The sequence below is a fragment of the Taudactylus pleione genome, unplaced genomic scaffold (genome assembly GCF_031769625.1).
Source record: "Taudactylus pleione unplaced genomic scaffold, aTauple2 ptg000321l, whole genome shotgun sequence".
NCBI classification, from domain to species: domain Eukaryota; kingdom Metazoa; phylum Chordata; class Amphibia; order Anura; family Myobatrachidae; genus Taudactylus; species Taudactylus pleione.
The window spans coordinates 3,201,862-3,219,111 of record NW_028284722.1 but is presented as its reverse complement, the minus strand read 5'-3'; the positions used below and the strand labels follow the sequence as shown (position 1 = coordinate 3,219,111).

The 17,250-nt window shown below is 39.0% G+C and overlaps 1 protein-coding gene across 3 annotated transcripts in view; it reads left to right on the top strand.

The window, feature by feature from the left end:
- Positions 1–17,250, top strand: part of KHDRBS3 (KH RNA binding domain containing, signal transduction associated 3) — a 120,978-nt gene that overhangs the window by 82,129 nt on the left and 21,599 nt on the right. For all 3 annotated transcript variants that reach the window (XR_015869421.1, XR_015869420.1, XM_088443004.1), the window contains 2 exons: positions 2,544–2,626; positions 10,755–10,813. Coding sequence is in view for 1 of the 3 variants with exons in the window: in XM_088443004.1 (XP_088299130.1) it covers positions 2,544–2,626; positions 10,755–10,813 (142 nt within the window). In the remaining 2 variants the exon portion in view is untranslated. The remainder of the gene's footprint in view (positions 1–2,543; positions 2,627–10,754; positions 10,814–17,250) is intronic.

The window sequence follows — 17,250 nt, the reverse complement described above, 5'->3', positions numbered from 1 at the left end:
CTGCCACAAGCCCTGGAGTGATTTTGGCTCTATCAGGGCCAAAATCACTCCCTCTGACATCACTAGTGATGTCAGTGGGGCCGGCTTCAGACGGTAGGCGTTCCCATGGGAATGCCTCAGTCTGGCAGGCATGCCCCCGGCACGCCCACCAAAGGGGGCGTGCTGTCAATCAACATCGACAGCACGCCCCCTTTGGTGCGAGACCCGGAGCGATGGAAAGCCCGTCGCTCCCCGGGTCTCGCGCATGCGCACGACGGAGCTCCCTCCATCGTGCGCATGCACAGTGGGGAACATCGACCCGCTTGCAAGCGTACTGCTGCTCGCGAGCGGGTCTGAATGACCCCCTTTGATCTCACCAGGATTAGAGTGTGTTGTTGTAAAGCCGTGATAAGCTACTTATGACCACGTATCCTGGCAGACAATGTCATGAGAAATAAACTTACAAAATGCTTAGTTCACATCCGAGCAGGTGAGAAGCTGAAATGGGCAGCAGAGGAGGTTCATGTAACCGGAGAGACAAGAATAAAGCGGCTCCTTGATGATTAGATGATGTTAGTATTGGTCTGGCCGTGTCTCGATCCTAACCTCTACTCCGGCTGACGGCCAGTGTGCTGATATTGTACCCGATGCTTAATAGAAATGGATATTTCAATGGGTCCAAAAAACAGTCCACTGATGCGTTTCGTTCCACAATTCTGGGACTTTATCAAAGCCACTTACCTCTACTTTAACTCTAAACAAGTACCAAGATTTTTTAAAAGTGTTTCCAAAGAGATTAGCTCAACGTGTACCTTATAATGCACTTGGCCTAAAAAGTAGGAGTACATAAAAATGCATTGTCGGTATAAAAAATTTGAAGCTCATAAAAAAATTACCTTTATTTATTTTTTAAATCAATTACAGTATTACTAGGGTCATGGTAATAATAAGACAAGACCCACATAAGTGTGTGTCAGATATGGGTGTAAAAGGCTATAGCTAAACACAATCTCCTTGTCTGAAAATTATTATTATTGTTGTTTATTAGGGGACTAATACTGAGTCGCACCCAATGTCGATGTTCATGTAGTTTAGCGATTATTTGCATCTTTCCATTGGCAAAAATCTCCAACCAAATGATAGGCGTTTCTGTGCGGTGACTGGGGGTGGCTACTAGTGCATGCAAAAATGGGGGGTTTATGGGTACACCACCACATGCATAGGAGGCCACTGTCAGACATAGAACCTTCACCTGCCACAGGGCTGTTGCAAATGTATATTGTGCTACTGATGGTGGTGTATAAGGACAAACCAATCGATATTACTGCATGGGCGCTAAAAGTGGGCATCTCAGTCTTTGCACAGTCATCTGCACAGATGTCAACAATGGAAGGAGTTTGTACTGGCATTTGCATGAACATGCACATGGGTGAAGGTCAATAGACACTTGCATACCCAAAGCGCTTTAAATGGAAATTACAGTAACACACAAGAGCATGCTTACCTACTGTCCTGGAAGGGGTATGTAGTCAGGAAGCCGGCAGTCGAAATGCCGACCACCTGCTTCCCAACAGTGAAATCCCGGCATGGGACTATTGATAGGCATCTAAATACCGACGCCTTTAATAAGCCCCATGCCAATATCCAGACGCCCGACTTACCAATCATAGGTAAGCTGGGTGTCATGAGCAGATAGTCGCGGGGGGGGACTTAGGGTTAGGCATCCTCCCAGGAGGGTTAGGCTAGGGTTAGGGAGGTTAGGGTCAGGCACCCCCTGGGGAGGGCTAGGTTTAGGGTGTGAGGAGGGGGGTTAGGTTTAGGCACCCCTGGGGGGAGATCAGGGTTAGGCACTAGGAGGAGGGGAAGGTTAGGGATAGGCACCCCTAAAGGAGGGATAGGGTTAGAGGGGGGGAGGGTTAGGAATAGCCTTTATACTTATCCTGTTGGGATCTCCATATGCCGGCCTTCCGGCGTCGGTATTTCATCTGCCGGGCTGATGTCCGGCAGTATAACATACCGATTCCCCTGGAAGGTCAGTGAGACTCCCGCTTCTTTTGTGTAGTCCCCGGGCCCATCCCACTCACTTCCTAGTGAAGCGGGCAGGATGGGAGAGTAATACGGGGAATGTGCATTCTCAGTGGCCAAGTGAGGAGAGGAGCTCAACAAAGTAAGCAAGTAAGCACAAAACTAAGTTCAAACAGATAGTTCATGGGAGAAAAAAATATCACTCAGTGAGTTTTATATAAAGTACATCTAATAATGACTAGAACAAAGTGCTAGGGCTGTTCGGGTGGGCTTCCTATGATTGCCCTAGGTCCCCTCAAACAAAATATAGGCTGTGTGTTTTTGCTGTAAGATCAACAAATCAAGGTTAATAATAATGATAATAATTATAAAGGGATTTGTTCAATGTAATAGGAGGAAATGGAAAAACTGCTTTATATAACCAATTTTATGTAACTCATCCATAGGGAGCAGAAGGGACAGCAGTTATATTTTACATACTCTATAATCATGGCTTTAATGTCTAAAACTGTTTTTACTTTTTTTTTTGTTTGCCGCAGGATTATGATGATGGTTACGGAACCGCATATGATGAGCAAAGTTATGATTCTTACGATAACAACTATAATTCACAAGTACAGAGGTAAGGCGTGCTGGACTGGCACATTTTATTCCTGTTGACGGTGCAGTTTTAAGTATGGATGTATTTGTTTTCAATAACTGTTTCTTTGCTAGCATACAGGATCATTAGCATAATGAGAACATATTCCAACCTGCTTTCTGAGCAGTTCCCCTTATAGTTTTGGTGCTCCTGGGACATTTCTGAGCAATTGAACTGTGACATTCATTGGAGCAAGGAAGAAAAAACTGTTGAGAGTAAGGAAACACATTCTCACCTTACCGATCTACGGCTACACTGTTACATCATTCTCATTAGCAGTGGCTCATGCTGGATTCAAAAGAAAAATACTGTAATAATCACAGAGCATATTATGGTTACAAATATGTGTGATTGGAGTATAGATATTAGATTGATTGAGAATTTGTTCATAGCAACCAATCAGCTCCTACCTATTATCTTATAGACTGTACTTGATAAATGCTACTGCAAAGCTGATTGGTTGCTATGGGCAACTTCTCCTTCTGCTTGATACATAAACCCCTGAGAGTATTAGAGATCAGTTCAAATACAGGAAATCTGCAGGTGATGCTGGCAATGTGACAGGATTGAATTGCCACAGCGGCCTACACCACCTGTAAATTTAGAGTACAGTAATTAGTCTCTATATAATTCATTTGAATATGCAGTCCCATAGGGGTGCATTTTAAAAATGCATGAATTGAGGTTACGGTATGTATGTTTATTTTTGCAGACTGCACTCTGCCCATCTCGACCAAGATTTTAGATAGATGGAATATATATCAATAATAGATGATTCCACTGGAACTCTCTGTGACCTAACCGAGACTTCCATAGAAGTTGTAATAGACTTGTGCCCATTAAGGCTAAAGTGAAATATAATGAACAATGATTTTGTAGTGTGGTTTAGTGTTGCATTTTTTTTTAAAGGCAAAACCAGGTTGGTTTTTCCTTTTTTACTAAAAAACAAAACAAAAAGGAATTAGTTCATTACCTTTCCACCTCAATCTCTCCAAATTGAGCCCCTAGGACCTAATGCAGAGATGGTCACAAAATGGGCCAAAGATTTCATGTAAGAGTAGTGTATTTTCACCCCATATACTGAGCAATGCATGTTAAAAAATTGTTACTGGTTAGCATAGGCACTGAATTACAGTATGCCAAGCATAAACCCATGTTTACCAATTTGATTTGCTTGTGAAATACAAGTTTGCTCTTGGTCATTAAAACTTAAAAACCTTCCTAATGCAACAGAAACAACGCCTCATCTATTGTATGGAAAAAGAGAAAAAAATGACCAAAATATGCACATAAATGAATATTATATGCAACAGAAGTGATGAAATCAGCTGTACATTCACAAGCTGTTCACTATTGCTGGCTACAGTCATCGTTATCAGTGTATTTGCACCTGCCCTGACCAATCGTAAATAATAAGGTTTCCTCAGATACTATATGTATGCAGCTGGTCGAAAGTCTCCATGTGTTCTTAATTCCTCCAACATGGCCTTTCTGTACTACTTCTGCATTAGAACATCCACCCTTATTCACCCTCTTCAGGTGGGCATAAATTACAAAACAAAAAATATTACACAGACATTATAGTGACTATCAAAATATAATTTAAAAATATTGTGACACTTATCAGTAGACTACAGTATATAATTAATAAATACACATACTGTATCTAAAAGTCTAGGTAATAGCATCTGTTTTTGTGGTTGCAGCAATTGAGTCATGATTGTGCATTTTTTCTAGTTTTCTTTGCTAAATTGTAAATAAAGACATGTTTATCTCCACAGTCTAAAAATAGAAAGTTCCATTACAATAAAAAAAACCTCTTTAGGTACAGTAGAGTACAAATAACAAAAAGGGGCAAAATACTATAGACTGTTAGAGAACATTGGTCATAATGGGTAATTTGCTTCTGGTTTTACAAGAAATTAAAGGGAATATCTGCCAATTTCAGAAAATGATTAGCACCTATCTTTATGTCTCTTTGCTAGCAGCGTGATCCTACCAAATATTAAGGTGCATAAACTTTTGGTGCATAATCACGGGGAGTCAGGGATGCCACAACTTGTGGAAAATACCATCTTGTATTTTTTTTCTATCTATCTATCTATCTATCTATCTATCTATCTATCTATCTCCGCTTTCTATCACAGCTAGCTATTAAAGCTTATATGAAAACAATGACCTACCTCTTATGTGCAAACAGTATCAAGCTGCACAATGTCAAAAAAGCAAGAGTCACCTAACACAAAACAAACGTAATAACAACAAATGTTGACAACAATAGGCGCTATATAGAGTTGTTACAACAGGAAAATGAAAATTAAAAGAAAAATTAGAAGTATATTCTTGATTGTGCGATATAAATAGTCCAAATATCCCGCAATCATGTAAAAAAAATTACAAGAAAAGAACACAATACTGTAATACAGTCTTTGCCACAAAAACACTAATCCACAATAGGTGTAAGCTATGAATATAGTGTTTCACAGAAATGGATAGAGCCGTATCTAGCAAACGTAGAAGTGCTCCCCTTCTAGCTTGGAAATCCAACCACGTGTCTCTGCTTAGAAGTAAGGATGCTTACTTTACGTGTCTCTGCTTAGAAGTATGGATGCTTACTTTACGTGTCTCTGCTTAGAGGTATGAATGCTTACTTTACGTGTCTCTGCTTAGAAGTATGAATGCTTACTTTACGTGTCTCTGCTTAGAAGTATGGATGCTTACTTTACGTGTCTCTGCTTAGAAGTATGGATGCTTACTTTACGTGTCTCTGCTTAGAAGTATGGATGCTTACTTTACGTGTCTCTGCTTAGAAGTATGGATGCTTACTTTACGTGTCTCTGCTTAGAAGTATGGATGCTTACTTTACGTGTCTCTGCTTAGAAGTATGGATGCTTACTTTACGTGTCTCTGCTTAGAAGTATGGATGCTTACTTTACGTGTCTCAGCTTAGAAGTATGGATGCTTACTTTACGTGTCTCTGCTTAGAAGTATGGATGCTTACTTTACGTGTCTCTGCTTAGAAGTATGGATGCTTACTTTACGTGTCTCTGCTTAGAAGTATGGATGCTTACTTTACGTGTCTCTGCTTAGAAGTATGGATGCTTACTTTACGTGTCTCTGCTTAGAAGTATGGATGCTTACTTTACGTGTCTCTGCTTAGAAGTATGGATACTTACTTTACGTGTCTCTGCTTAGAAGTATGGATGCTTACTTTTTTCGTGTCTCTGCTTAGAATTATGGATGCTTACTTTACGTGTCTCTGCTTAGACGTATGGATACTTACTTTACGTGTCTCTGCTTAGAAGTATGGATGCTTACTTTTTACGTGTCTCTGCTTAGAATTATGGATGCTTACTTTAATACATGCAAATATTGCTGGAAAAGCTCATCAAGGTTTCTTTTTATCTCTAGCATCCCCTTGTTTAAAAGGGTTCCCCAGGACCATAACTAATAAATTAAGCTAAATGTGCTATAGGTAGTTCAAAGCACATATTTTTTATAAACCATATAGTTAAAGGTGCTATACACACAGCCAATGCATATGGACAGATGGATTCTCACATAGTCACTATGTACAGAGATGGATTCCAGCACTATTTGCATGTAAGCATTAAAGTAAGCATCCATACTTCTAAGGAGAGACACGTGGTTGGATCTCCAAGCTTATAGGGGAGCACTTTCTACGTTTGCTAGATACGGCTCTATCCATTTCTGTGAAACACTATATTCATAGCTTACACCTATTGTGGATTAGTGTTTTTTGTGGCCAAGACAGTATTACACTATTGTGTTCTTTTCTTGTATTTTTTTACATGACTGCAGGAGATTTGGACCATTTAGAATTTACTGATAAGTATTCCTTGTATTGTCATATTCCTGTTGTAAGAACTGTATATAGCGCCCATTGTTGTCAACATTTGTTGTTAGTCTGTCTACTGTCTATCTCTATCTACACAGATTTATTTCATATTAAAATACAGTTAATTTATAGGGGTTGTCCTTCCATGCCATTTATTTTGTGCTTTACATGTGTGCTGTAAGAATGCCTTCGGGCTGTATTAAATTAATGTATAGCTATCTAATAGTCACTGAGTACAGGTGAGTCACACATTATGACACTTCTGTACTGAGCTGGGTGTCTTTGACACAGTGTTATTGTATTTTGGACTTTATACAAGTAAAATTATGAAGGTATTGACCATTTTTTTTGTTTACCCTCATTTCTCAAATTAGACCCTCACTCAGCAACTGTAGCAAAACGCACAATACCGCTTTCTCTACATCAGCAAGATTAGTCTGGGTTCCCAATTAGTTTATTTAACTGTAACAAAGCTCTTACACTTCTGAAACACCAAATAACAATGAGCACACAAGTGTTAGACAGATCAATCTGTTCTAACGTCTAAATTTTATGCAGGGCATTATCTGCATAGTCTGCAGTACGGTCACTTCTGATTGATTTACTGTACATTCTATTTTATCCAGGCCGTATGGAACTCTGTAACAGAACAGAAGTGTTTGTCTATTTAACGTTTTATGTTCTCTAGAAGATTTATCTTGGATATTTTGAAAAATTGCTATACAAATATGAAGCTCACTAGAGATCCGCACTACATCATTTGGATTTGGCTTTGCCATCTGCTTAATAGCAGTAAAATGGCTACAGAGATACTTCTAATCGTCCATTCTTAGCCCAGACAGATGCTGCCGCGTTAACATGTCAAGGCAAGAGTCCTGTCAGGAGCAGGATGTAGGTTATGTTACAAGGTTGTAACAAAAATAAAATGAATCCGTAAAAGGATCTCTCATTGCATTAACCATTTGGATATTGTACCTGTTGTAATCTGTCTCTGGATTGTGTGATGATATAATACAGTCTCCTCGAGTTTATCCAGCATAGATCTGATGCTAATTGCTTCCAATGGATTTTCATTGGGTTGGCCACTTATGTGGTTGTAATTACACGAATGAGCCAGATCCAATTAAATACTTTGTATACAAGCTTTACTGGTCCTTTGAGAAATTGTGCTGCACAGCTGAATAGCTCTGACTTCGGAAAGTATCTTTTTTAACCTAAAATTCTAAAAAAAAAACGGTATAGTTTTTATATTTCTACCAATTATCTCCGTCTTTATTCTGTCCCTTTGTTGGTCTCTACATTCAGCTTATCACGATCTGTTATTCAGCCTGATCATTTACATAGGAAACCATTCTCTGGTTGCTCCTCGGCTCTAAATTCCTTTCCATTGTGATGAGGACAAGGGCTGTTTACAAATACTAACCAGTTACTTCAGGATGCAGTGGCAGAACTATGGCCATTTCACTGGGCGAAAGCCGATGGGGGGGCTGGAGGTGAGTGGGGTGCTGTAGCCAACATTCATCCTGCACTCACTATCCAAACAGGCACTGGTTCCTCATATTCAAAAGAGCAGATTGGGGCCATAGGAGGGCCGGCTGAACCCCCCCCCCCCAAAAAAAAAAAGTACTATAAGCATATCAAGCCGGTACTTTCCCCTTTTAAGAGATGCATTTTTGTTCCTCTAGAACGTTTCTCCCATATAGAATTTAACAGCTTTACCTCTACCATCAGCATGGAAATGATTACTATTATTACATTTGTAACATTTTCGTTTTTAAATACAATAAATCTACTTTTGCATCACCATCATCGCAACTCCTTTGTTAAGGCAATGTGATTTCTACTGATACAGATTTTAATTGGCAAGTGAGCATAAAGAAAGTGGAATATATATTTCAGCATGTAATGGATAGACATGTTTAATACAGTAAGCATATAATGCTTTAGATCAGTTAGATACTGCACATGTTTGATCGTAGCACTTTAATGCCAGCATATTAAAGTGATCTACTAGAAAGAGGGTCATATAGTTCATTGGGAGCTAATCTAGAAATTAAAAACATTTGTCACCTATGTGTTGTAAGTGTGAAACATTTTCTTGTAAAGAGTTTCACTAGAAGTGATTTAGTGTCTTCTGATCTGAATATAAGATAAAAGGTTGGTCGAATTTACGATTTTCTAATCACATTTTTAAAGAGGTCCTTTGTATGATACAGGTGGATTTTGCTGGCTTATTTTTTTAATTGGTGCCGTACACTTTAAAATATATTGTTAGCATACAACACCCCAACCATCAATTAGCTGAACTGTGGGCATCGCCTGCCAGACACCCTGCAGATGCCTGGTGTCAACAGGAAGAAGTAATTGCTGGTCTCAGTTTCTTGGGAATAGTTTAGGACCCCCACCTTTCTTCCACTTAATGCCTTCGTAATATTGTGTTTGTGGTTAAAATTTGTATTGACTATAATGAACTACTAGCCCATGGTCAGTTATTTCTATCGAGCTTATTTGCTCGTTGAGGTTTGTTGTCGGATTGTTACTTTTAAATCCACTGTGTATTCTATGCCAAGAGCTTATGAAAGTAAAACTGTGACATTGCTTTTATAGCTGTACTAATAGATGTAAAATATATTTGTCACTTAAAACAAAGATTGTAAAAATCTTGTATATTTTCCTTGGTAACATGAATAATAAATCCCAGTTTATAAACAATATTCAGTATGTCATGTGTCAACTTGTTATGCAGTGTTTGTACAATTATTCAAATATTTTTGTCTAAATATGATGGGAAAAACTATGCTGTCATTCAGAATTACCAGCAACATAAATGCACTATAAGGGTAGGAAAAAGTCTACTCAGCTCTTATCTGGGCCAGTGTAGATTTGCATGTAAGTAGCTAAATTGTGAACACTTTTATACAGCCAAACCAAATAACCATTTAATATGCTGGCTGGGCTTTCTGAATCCAGCTGCAAAAGTGTTATTTACAGCAACAATGTAGCTGTGTGAGTCATAATAAACAGTGACCTCTGGGGCTAGTTTTCAAAGTCACATGCTTTAATGCTTATTGTTACATTAAAAATATAATTTTTATTTTATATAGATAGATATGATATAGATATACAGTATGTAAGAAGAGAGAGAGAAAGAGAGAGAGAATGGGTGTGAGAGGGTGTGTGTGTGTGTGTCTGAGCGAAATAAATAAGAGAGGGGTAATACGAAAGGGGGTTGACAGAAGGGGTGGGAGGAAATGATGGGTATGAGAAAGGGGGAATAAGAGAGAGATGGGGAATGAGAGAGAGTTAGAGAGGGGGAATGAGGAAGAGAGAGCGTGAGAGAGGAATGAGGGAGAGAGGGCATTTGAGAGTTAGAGAAAATGAGGATAAGAGGGAGAGGAGAGTGGGGATGAAAGAGAGAAAAGGGGATATGAGAGAGAGAAAGGGGGATTGATTGAAAGAGGAGATGAAAGAGAGAGGGGATGAGAAAAGGGGAGAATGAGAGAGAAATCAGTGAGAGGGGGTAATAAGGGAGAAGTGAGTGAGGGAGAGTGAATGTGTGTGTGAGAGATAAAGAGAAATGTATGAGAGAGAAGAGGTGAAAGAAAGAGAAATGGGGTATGAGAGAGGGATAAGGGATAGAGAGTGAGAGAGGGATAAGGGATAGAGAGAGGGAGGAGAGAAAGAGAGAGAGAGAGGGGGAGGGGAGGATGAGAGAGAGGGAGTGAGATAGAAATAGTGTGTTTGTTAGAGAGAGAGAGAGATAGAGAGAGAGGGGGGAGGGAAAGAATGAGAACAGAGGGGCGGGGGAGAGGGAGGGGATGAGAGGGGAAGGTCAAGAGATATTTCTACTTGTCAGACTAACTGATAATTGCAATAATTCTGGTACCTTATTTTGTTGGATTGGTTCCATAATAAGGAAAACAATTTTATACAAACCTAGAACAGTACAGTTCACACTGTATGTAACTTTCATTTGTTATGCTTTAAGCTACCAGCTATTCTGGGCTTTGAAATGCTTCTTCTTGTCTGCTGTATATAGTAATAGATTTGCCAGCATGAAATCTGAAGGGTTTAAGACTGAATTTTTTCCCAATGGCAGCAAAAATATATATTTCCATCTGTTACGTTGATGCTTGTGAATGTTACAAGTTAATTTGAAAATAATTACAAACACTTTAGGATTATTCTTGATGAAAGGTGGCTGTACATTACATAAATGCTGAGTATGACTGTTCTGTTCTTACCTTGCAGCACAGGAGATTACTATGATTATGGACACGGGCTAGGGGAAGACACATATGATTCATACGGTAAGTCTCCAATTTGGTCAGTAAATGATATTGGTGCTGTTCCAAACATGTATTAATGTGTAACTAATATAGATAATTTCAATGTTAACTCTGCTTATTGGCTGATATCCCAGATTGCTTTGGATGGATGTGTTAAGCACATTTGTGTTTGCAACTTGGCTGTGAGCCTTTTGATGAAGTCTCAAAATGTTCAACTTTTGCATTATAAAAAAACCCCAAACACTATATTTTCTTGAACTTTGAGATAATTCACAATAATTTATATAACATTTTGGATCCATTGCTGTTGGCCTCCAATTCCATTACATTTACTTCCCCAACATGACCTGACCACTGTACATGACCATAATATACATCTATTACACTCTATACAGACATAGGACACTACACCCCAAACATGACCTGACCATTGTACATGATCATAATACACATCTATTACACTGTATACAGACATAGGACACTACACCCCCAACATGACCTGACCACTGTACATGATCATAATACACATCTATTACACTCTATACAGACATAGGACCAGTGGCATAAGTTCATCATAGACGTACAGAGGCAAGTTATAATTTGGTGCGCCCCCCCACCCACGTCAGGTGAGTCATACTGACAATAGAAGCTGCAAAGCAGCAAACCCAATGAGTGGAGACAGTGTATAGATAGACAGAGCCAGCAGCTGACACGGAGCTCTCTGCTAGTATATAGTGGCTTTTCAGGTGCCAGGAAAAAGTGCCATATATTGGGTGGCCATGACAGTACACTCCAGGTACATAGTTACAGCTCTAAGTGTGGTGAATATATTGTGGGCAATGGAGGAGGTGCTCCTTCAGTGCTGGAGCCAGGCGACAGGTGCCTCCATTGTCTCCCATAGATCTGCCCTTGCATAGGACACTACACTCCCAACATGACCTGACCACTGTACATGACCATAATACACATCTATTACGCTCTATACAGACATAGGACACTACACCCCCAACAAGACCTGACCATTGTGCATGATTATTACTACACTCATTGCAGACAAAGGACACTATACCACTAACATGATCTGAACACTGGACATGATCACAGTACCATTATAGCACACTCTGGGCCTGATTCGGACCCACTCGCAAGCGCTATGCGCTTGCGAGCGGGTCGATGTTTGGCCATTGCGCATGCCGGAGCTGGCTCCAACATGCCCATGTGCGAGACACGGCTAGCGATGGGCGCTCCGCTCCGGGTCTCGCACCAAAAGGGGGCGGCTGACGATTTTGATTAACAGCTCGCACCATTTTGGAGGCATGGCATGGGGGAGGCGTTCCCATGCAAATGCCTGCCGTTTGTGGGCAGCCCCACTGACATCACCAGTGATGTCAGTGGGAGAGCTCTCGGTTCTATTAGAGCCAGAAGCTCTCTGGGGCTTGCGGCCACGAAACCCTACCACAAGGGTCTCGAACCAAGCCCGATGGTCGCGATGGTCTTGACCATCACGATCATCATCCTGGCCGCTCACAATAGCTGTGGGAGGTCACCCACAGCTATGCGAGCGGCCAGGAGGCAGCTCCAAAAAAAAAAACCGCCCTGATTCAGAGCGAGCGCTCTTTCAGAGCGTCCGGCTCTGAATCAGGACTTCTGTGCAGACATAGGACACTACACTGTTAACATGACCTTACCACTGGTCATGATTGTAATACAATGCTTTTACTCTTTATACAGACATAAAGCACAATACTCCCAACATGACCTGATCACTGGACTTGATCACAATGCAATTATATTACACTCTATACAGACATAGGAAACTACACCCCCAACATGACCTGTCCACTGGACATGATCATAATACAATTCTTTTACACTATATACAGACATAGGACACTACACCTCAACATGACCTGAGGACTGGACATGACTAAAATACAATTCTATTATATCCTATATAGACATAGGTCACTACACCCCCAACTTGACCTGATCACTGTACATGACTGTAATATAATTATATTGCACTCTATACAGACATAGGACACTACACCCCAACATGATTTGACCACTGGACATGATCATAATACAGTTCTGTTACACTCTATACAGACATAAGACACTACACCCCAACATGATCTGACCACTGGACATGATCATAATACACATCTGTTACACACTATACAGATATAGGACACTACAACCCCAACATGATCTGACCACTGTACATGATCATAATACAGTTCTGTTACACTCTATACAGACATAGGACACTACACCCCAACATGATATGACCACTGGACATGATCATAGTACAGTTCTGTTACACTCTATACAGACATAGGACACTACACCCCCAACATGACCTGACCACTATACATGATCATAATACAATTCATTTACACTCTAAACTCATATAGTGTAGGATAGTACACTTCCAAATATCCTGATTTTTGGGCATGATACTGTACCTACTTTAAGAGCTAATCATGAATAACCTGATTTTGTTTTTTCTAGGCAAATTCTTAGCACAATAAATTGACTGATTTTATTGTTTTATTAATCTAAGAAGTTTACCTTTAGACAAGATTTAGGAATTCATGTTGACATGAACAGTGGAAATGATAGAAAACCAAATATGTATGCAGTAAAACTTACCAAGACTCGTTAATGTGTAGTTGCAAATGAATCAGTTGTTTTCCTATTCATTTCTTAGGTTATGCTATTTAGTTTTTTCTTAAAGCATTTTAGAAAATAATGTATATTCCAAGTTTTTAACTTATTTAAAAGGTCTCAGCTTAAGATGCATTTTTGTTAGATAAGTATTGCCTTTTCTGTATTTTGCTTCACTTTACATTTTCCCGGAAGACCTTCTGTTATTTTATAGACAACATCAACTCAGCATTCTGTGTGATAACACCATACTGTATGTGGACAGTATTGCCTATATTCACTGTGACATTGCATCTGTTCGTGTCCGTAACTGTGCTTGATGTAAGCAGCAATGTTCATCCACTCAACTGATTGCTGGTAGATGGTGATGGAAATTGTTGCTTCAGACATCATTCCAAAATATCCCATGAATGCTTGGTTGGGTTCAGATCTGGTGTCTGATATAACCATGACATGTGGGTAATATGTTTTGTTGGGATCGGTATGATTTACCGCCGGACGCATGTGTGGCGGATCAAATCCCGACGCCAGTGGACCGGCACCAGTGGAGATTCCAACAGCACCTAAGATGTACTGACTAAACTAAGCCCCCCTAACCCTAACCCTCCCTTAGGGGTGCCTGACCCTAACCCCCTTCTAAGTGCCAAAACCTAACCCCCCCTTCCATGCAGCCTAAACCTAAGTCTCCCGGGGAGGTGCCTATCCCTAACTTCCCCCAGGGGGTGCCTAACCCTAACCCCCTTCCCCTAGCCTAACTCTAACCCTTCAGGGGGTTGCATAACCCTATGTCCTCCCCCCCCCGGGAGCCCCTAACCTAACTCTTTCCCCCACGATGGCTGTCCGTGCCCAGTTTACCTTCGATAGGGATGCCGAGCGTCGCACTTCTGGCATAAGTAAAATGACAGGTGTCGGGATTTCGACAACTGTCATTAGACCCTTGACGGGATTAGACAGTCGGGATGCCGATGGTCGGCATTTAGACTGTCGGCATCCTGACTGCATACTGTTATGTTCATATTGGGCTGCACCATGTGCACTGTGGGTGGACTTATTATCATTGTAGAAGACACCTCTCTCATCAGGAAAGCAATGGTTGTTAAGATGATTACTCAGTACCATTACAGAGCTATTACCATTGACCTTGACTTCTAGACTGCACCCAAACCATGACAGCAAAATTAGTTCAAAATTATTGGACCAACACCATCCTTCCCTGTTCAAAATGGATACTCAAGGTTGTAGAGTTCTTTAGATAGGTCCCACTTATCTGTTTGCCAGGAACATGATCAAAGTTGTTTATCTGAAAATATTACCTTCTTTTACTGTGTGGTAGTCCATTGCATATGTTTTTTCAATCATTAACTGTTTAACATCCATTGCCAAGAGAGATGAGTGGTGTTTACATGACAATCCAGCAATGATATCATGTTCTGTGGAATTAGTGTTGCATTGTTTTTGCTTAGACTGGCTGCATGCATGCACCTTAGGTTGAAATTTGCAGTCACAAGTTCTGCTGATGTTTACCTGTTGTGTCTCACACTTCAGACTATGCCCAGATTTCTCCATTCTGAAAGTGTGTGCTTCCTGACGCTATTTATTTTGGTTGGTGATGTTTTTCCCCTCAGAGTTTCATGCAGACATCATTTGTTGAACATAACTGAATTCAGCTTTGTTGGTCATTGAAGCTCCTGGCAAAAACACCTAATCAATCATCCCTATTTCAAAGTCACTGTATTCTCCTCTTGACACCAATATACTAAAAATTATATTTTATAGATATTATTATTTTACATCTTTTTTTATTTTTCCCCTCTTTTCCTCTCTCTGTTTTATCAAAGTTGTTTTTAACAGCACAACATAATCAGACATTCTTGAACTTTATAATGAAACAATCATGGTTCTACATAGACTTAACTTGAATTAATCACATGACCTTTTAGCACTGGCTCTTTAAGACACATTGTTATTTATCTTCACACAGTTTGTTTTTTTTGAAGAATTTGTTTTTATTTTGTTTGACCTTAAGAAGAGCTATAATTTCTTATAAATTTATTTTGAAAAATGAACTGTAGTAAAAAAAAAACAGCCTTTATATTGTATATATAAATGTTTTTCTACTTAATCCACAAAATCCCCTACATGGCCACTTTTAAAATCTCTCTATATCTCAGAAAATCTATCCTAAAATTAGTGTTGATCCAGTGTTTAGTGGATAATTGATAAGTAAGAGAAATGTATGCAAAATATTTTAGAAATATTTCTCCACATAATTGTCTTTGTTTTCATGTCTGTATTGTACAGTGTGTCCCTTTTTAATGTTTAGTATGCTCTGTATCCAAAATAGATAAAATATATTGGGTGGAACTATTGTAGCCTGTAGCCATTCACAACATTAGAATATTCATATCATATATTGGCTATATGACCTATTCATTTCCTTTTTGTATTTTTCACATTATATCACCTTTGCATCTTTACATATCATTATAAACAAATTGATTTATTTGAACATTTTCATCACTGATCAACACAAAATACTATGTAATGTCAAACATCATAACTCCTAATTTGTTTTATTGTTTAATGTAAAAAGTAGGCAATAATTGATTACATAAATATATATTCTTATAGCATAAATACCTGTGTTTGTACCTTATGGTGTTTAACTGACTACTAGTTTTACACATAGACACCTAATTTTTGCCCATTGTTCTCAAGATTCATAAGGTTGGATGGAGACCATATATTTCAAGTCCTAGGTTTCTGGGAGACTGCTTTCCCCTAAAATTTCTATTTACCACCCATTGTGCCTACTATCTTGGCAAGTTGACCTATTCCTGAAGCAGAGAATCATCCCCGTAATATCATGCTCCTGTAACCACCATTCATAGTAAAATTATCTTCTAGAATTGATGTGTAGTGTTGGGGTTGTGCCAAACATAGAGCTTAAATGTCAAACTCTTCTCAGGCTATATAATCTTACTCCACATGGTATCTGTGGGGTAGATATACTAAGCCTTGGAGAGAGATAATGTGGAGAGAGATAAAGTACCAAACAATCAGCTCCTAAGTGTCATTTTATATTTTAAAAATGACATTTGTAGTTGAGATATCATGTGTTTCCTATAAACAATGTTTTACTTATTTCTTTCTAACATTCCAAAAAAAGTTTAGATTTGTATAGTGTTCTTATATTGACAGTTTTTCCCATCTCTAAATTAGAAGATTGTATTCAGATTTGTCATAAGCCATTTGGTATTCTTCTTAACAAGTGTACTTTATTAATGGATGTTTAGTTTGGTGAGATGGCTTGTCCTAGACAAATGTGATATTAGCATCATTATTTACAGTATGATGGACTTAACAGTGCTACAAGTGATCTTAAACCTCTTTGAACATATTTTTGTAACTTGGCTGGTTAATGATAACCTTATTTTCACATTGGCTTGGAATGTTCTTTGATTTTCATGTTGAAGCTCTCTGTGACATCTTACAAACTGGTGTATTTATTTTTAAATCAATTGAAACATGTTGGAGCACATCTCTGTTCAATTAATGAGTTGTGACCTCTTAACTAAGATAACTGAGGGTACTAAGGTTTATTTATTTAGGCATTTCTTAAGAAAATGGGTTACAGTAATTATTTAGCAAATTATTATTATTATTATTATTATTATTATTATTATTATTATTATTATTATCATCTTCATCATCTTTTTTATTTGCCATTGTGTTGATAAATTAACAAATAAATCCATTTTTATTTCATGATATAAGAAAATACAATG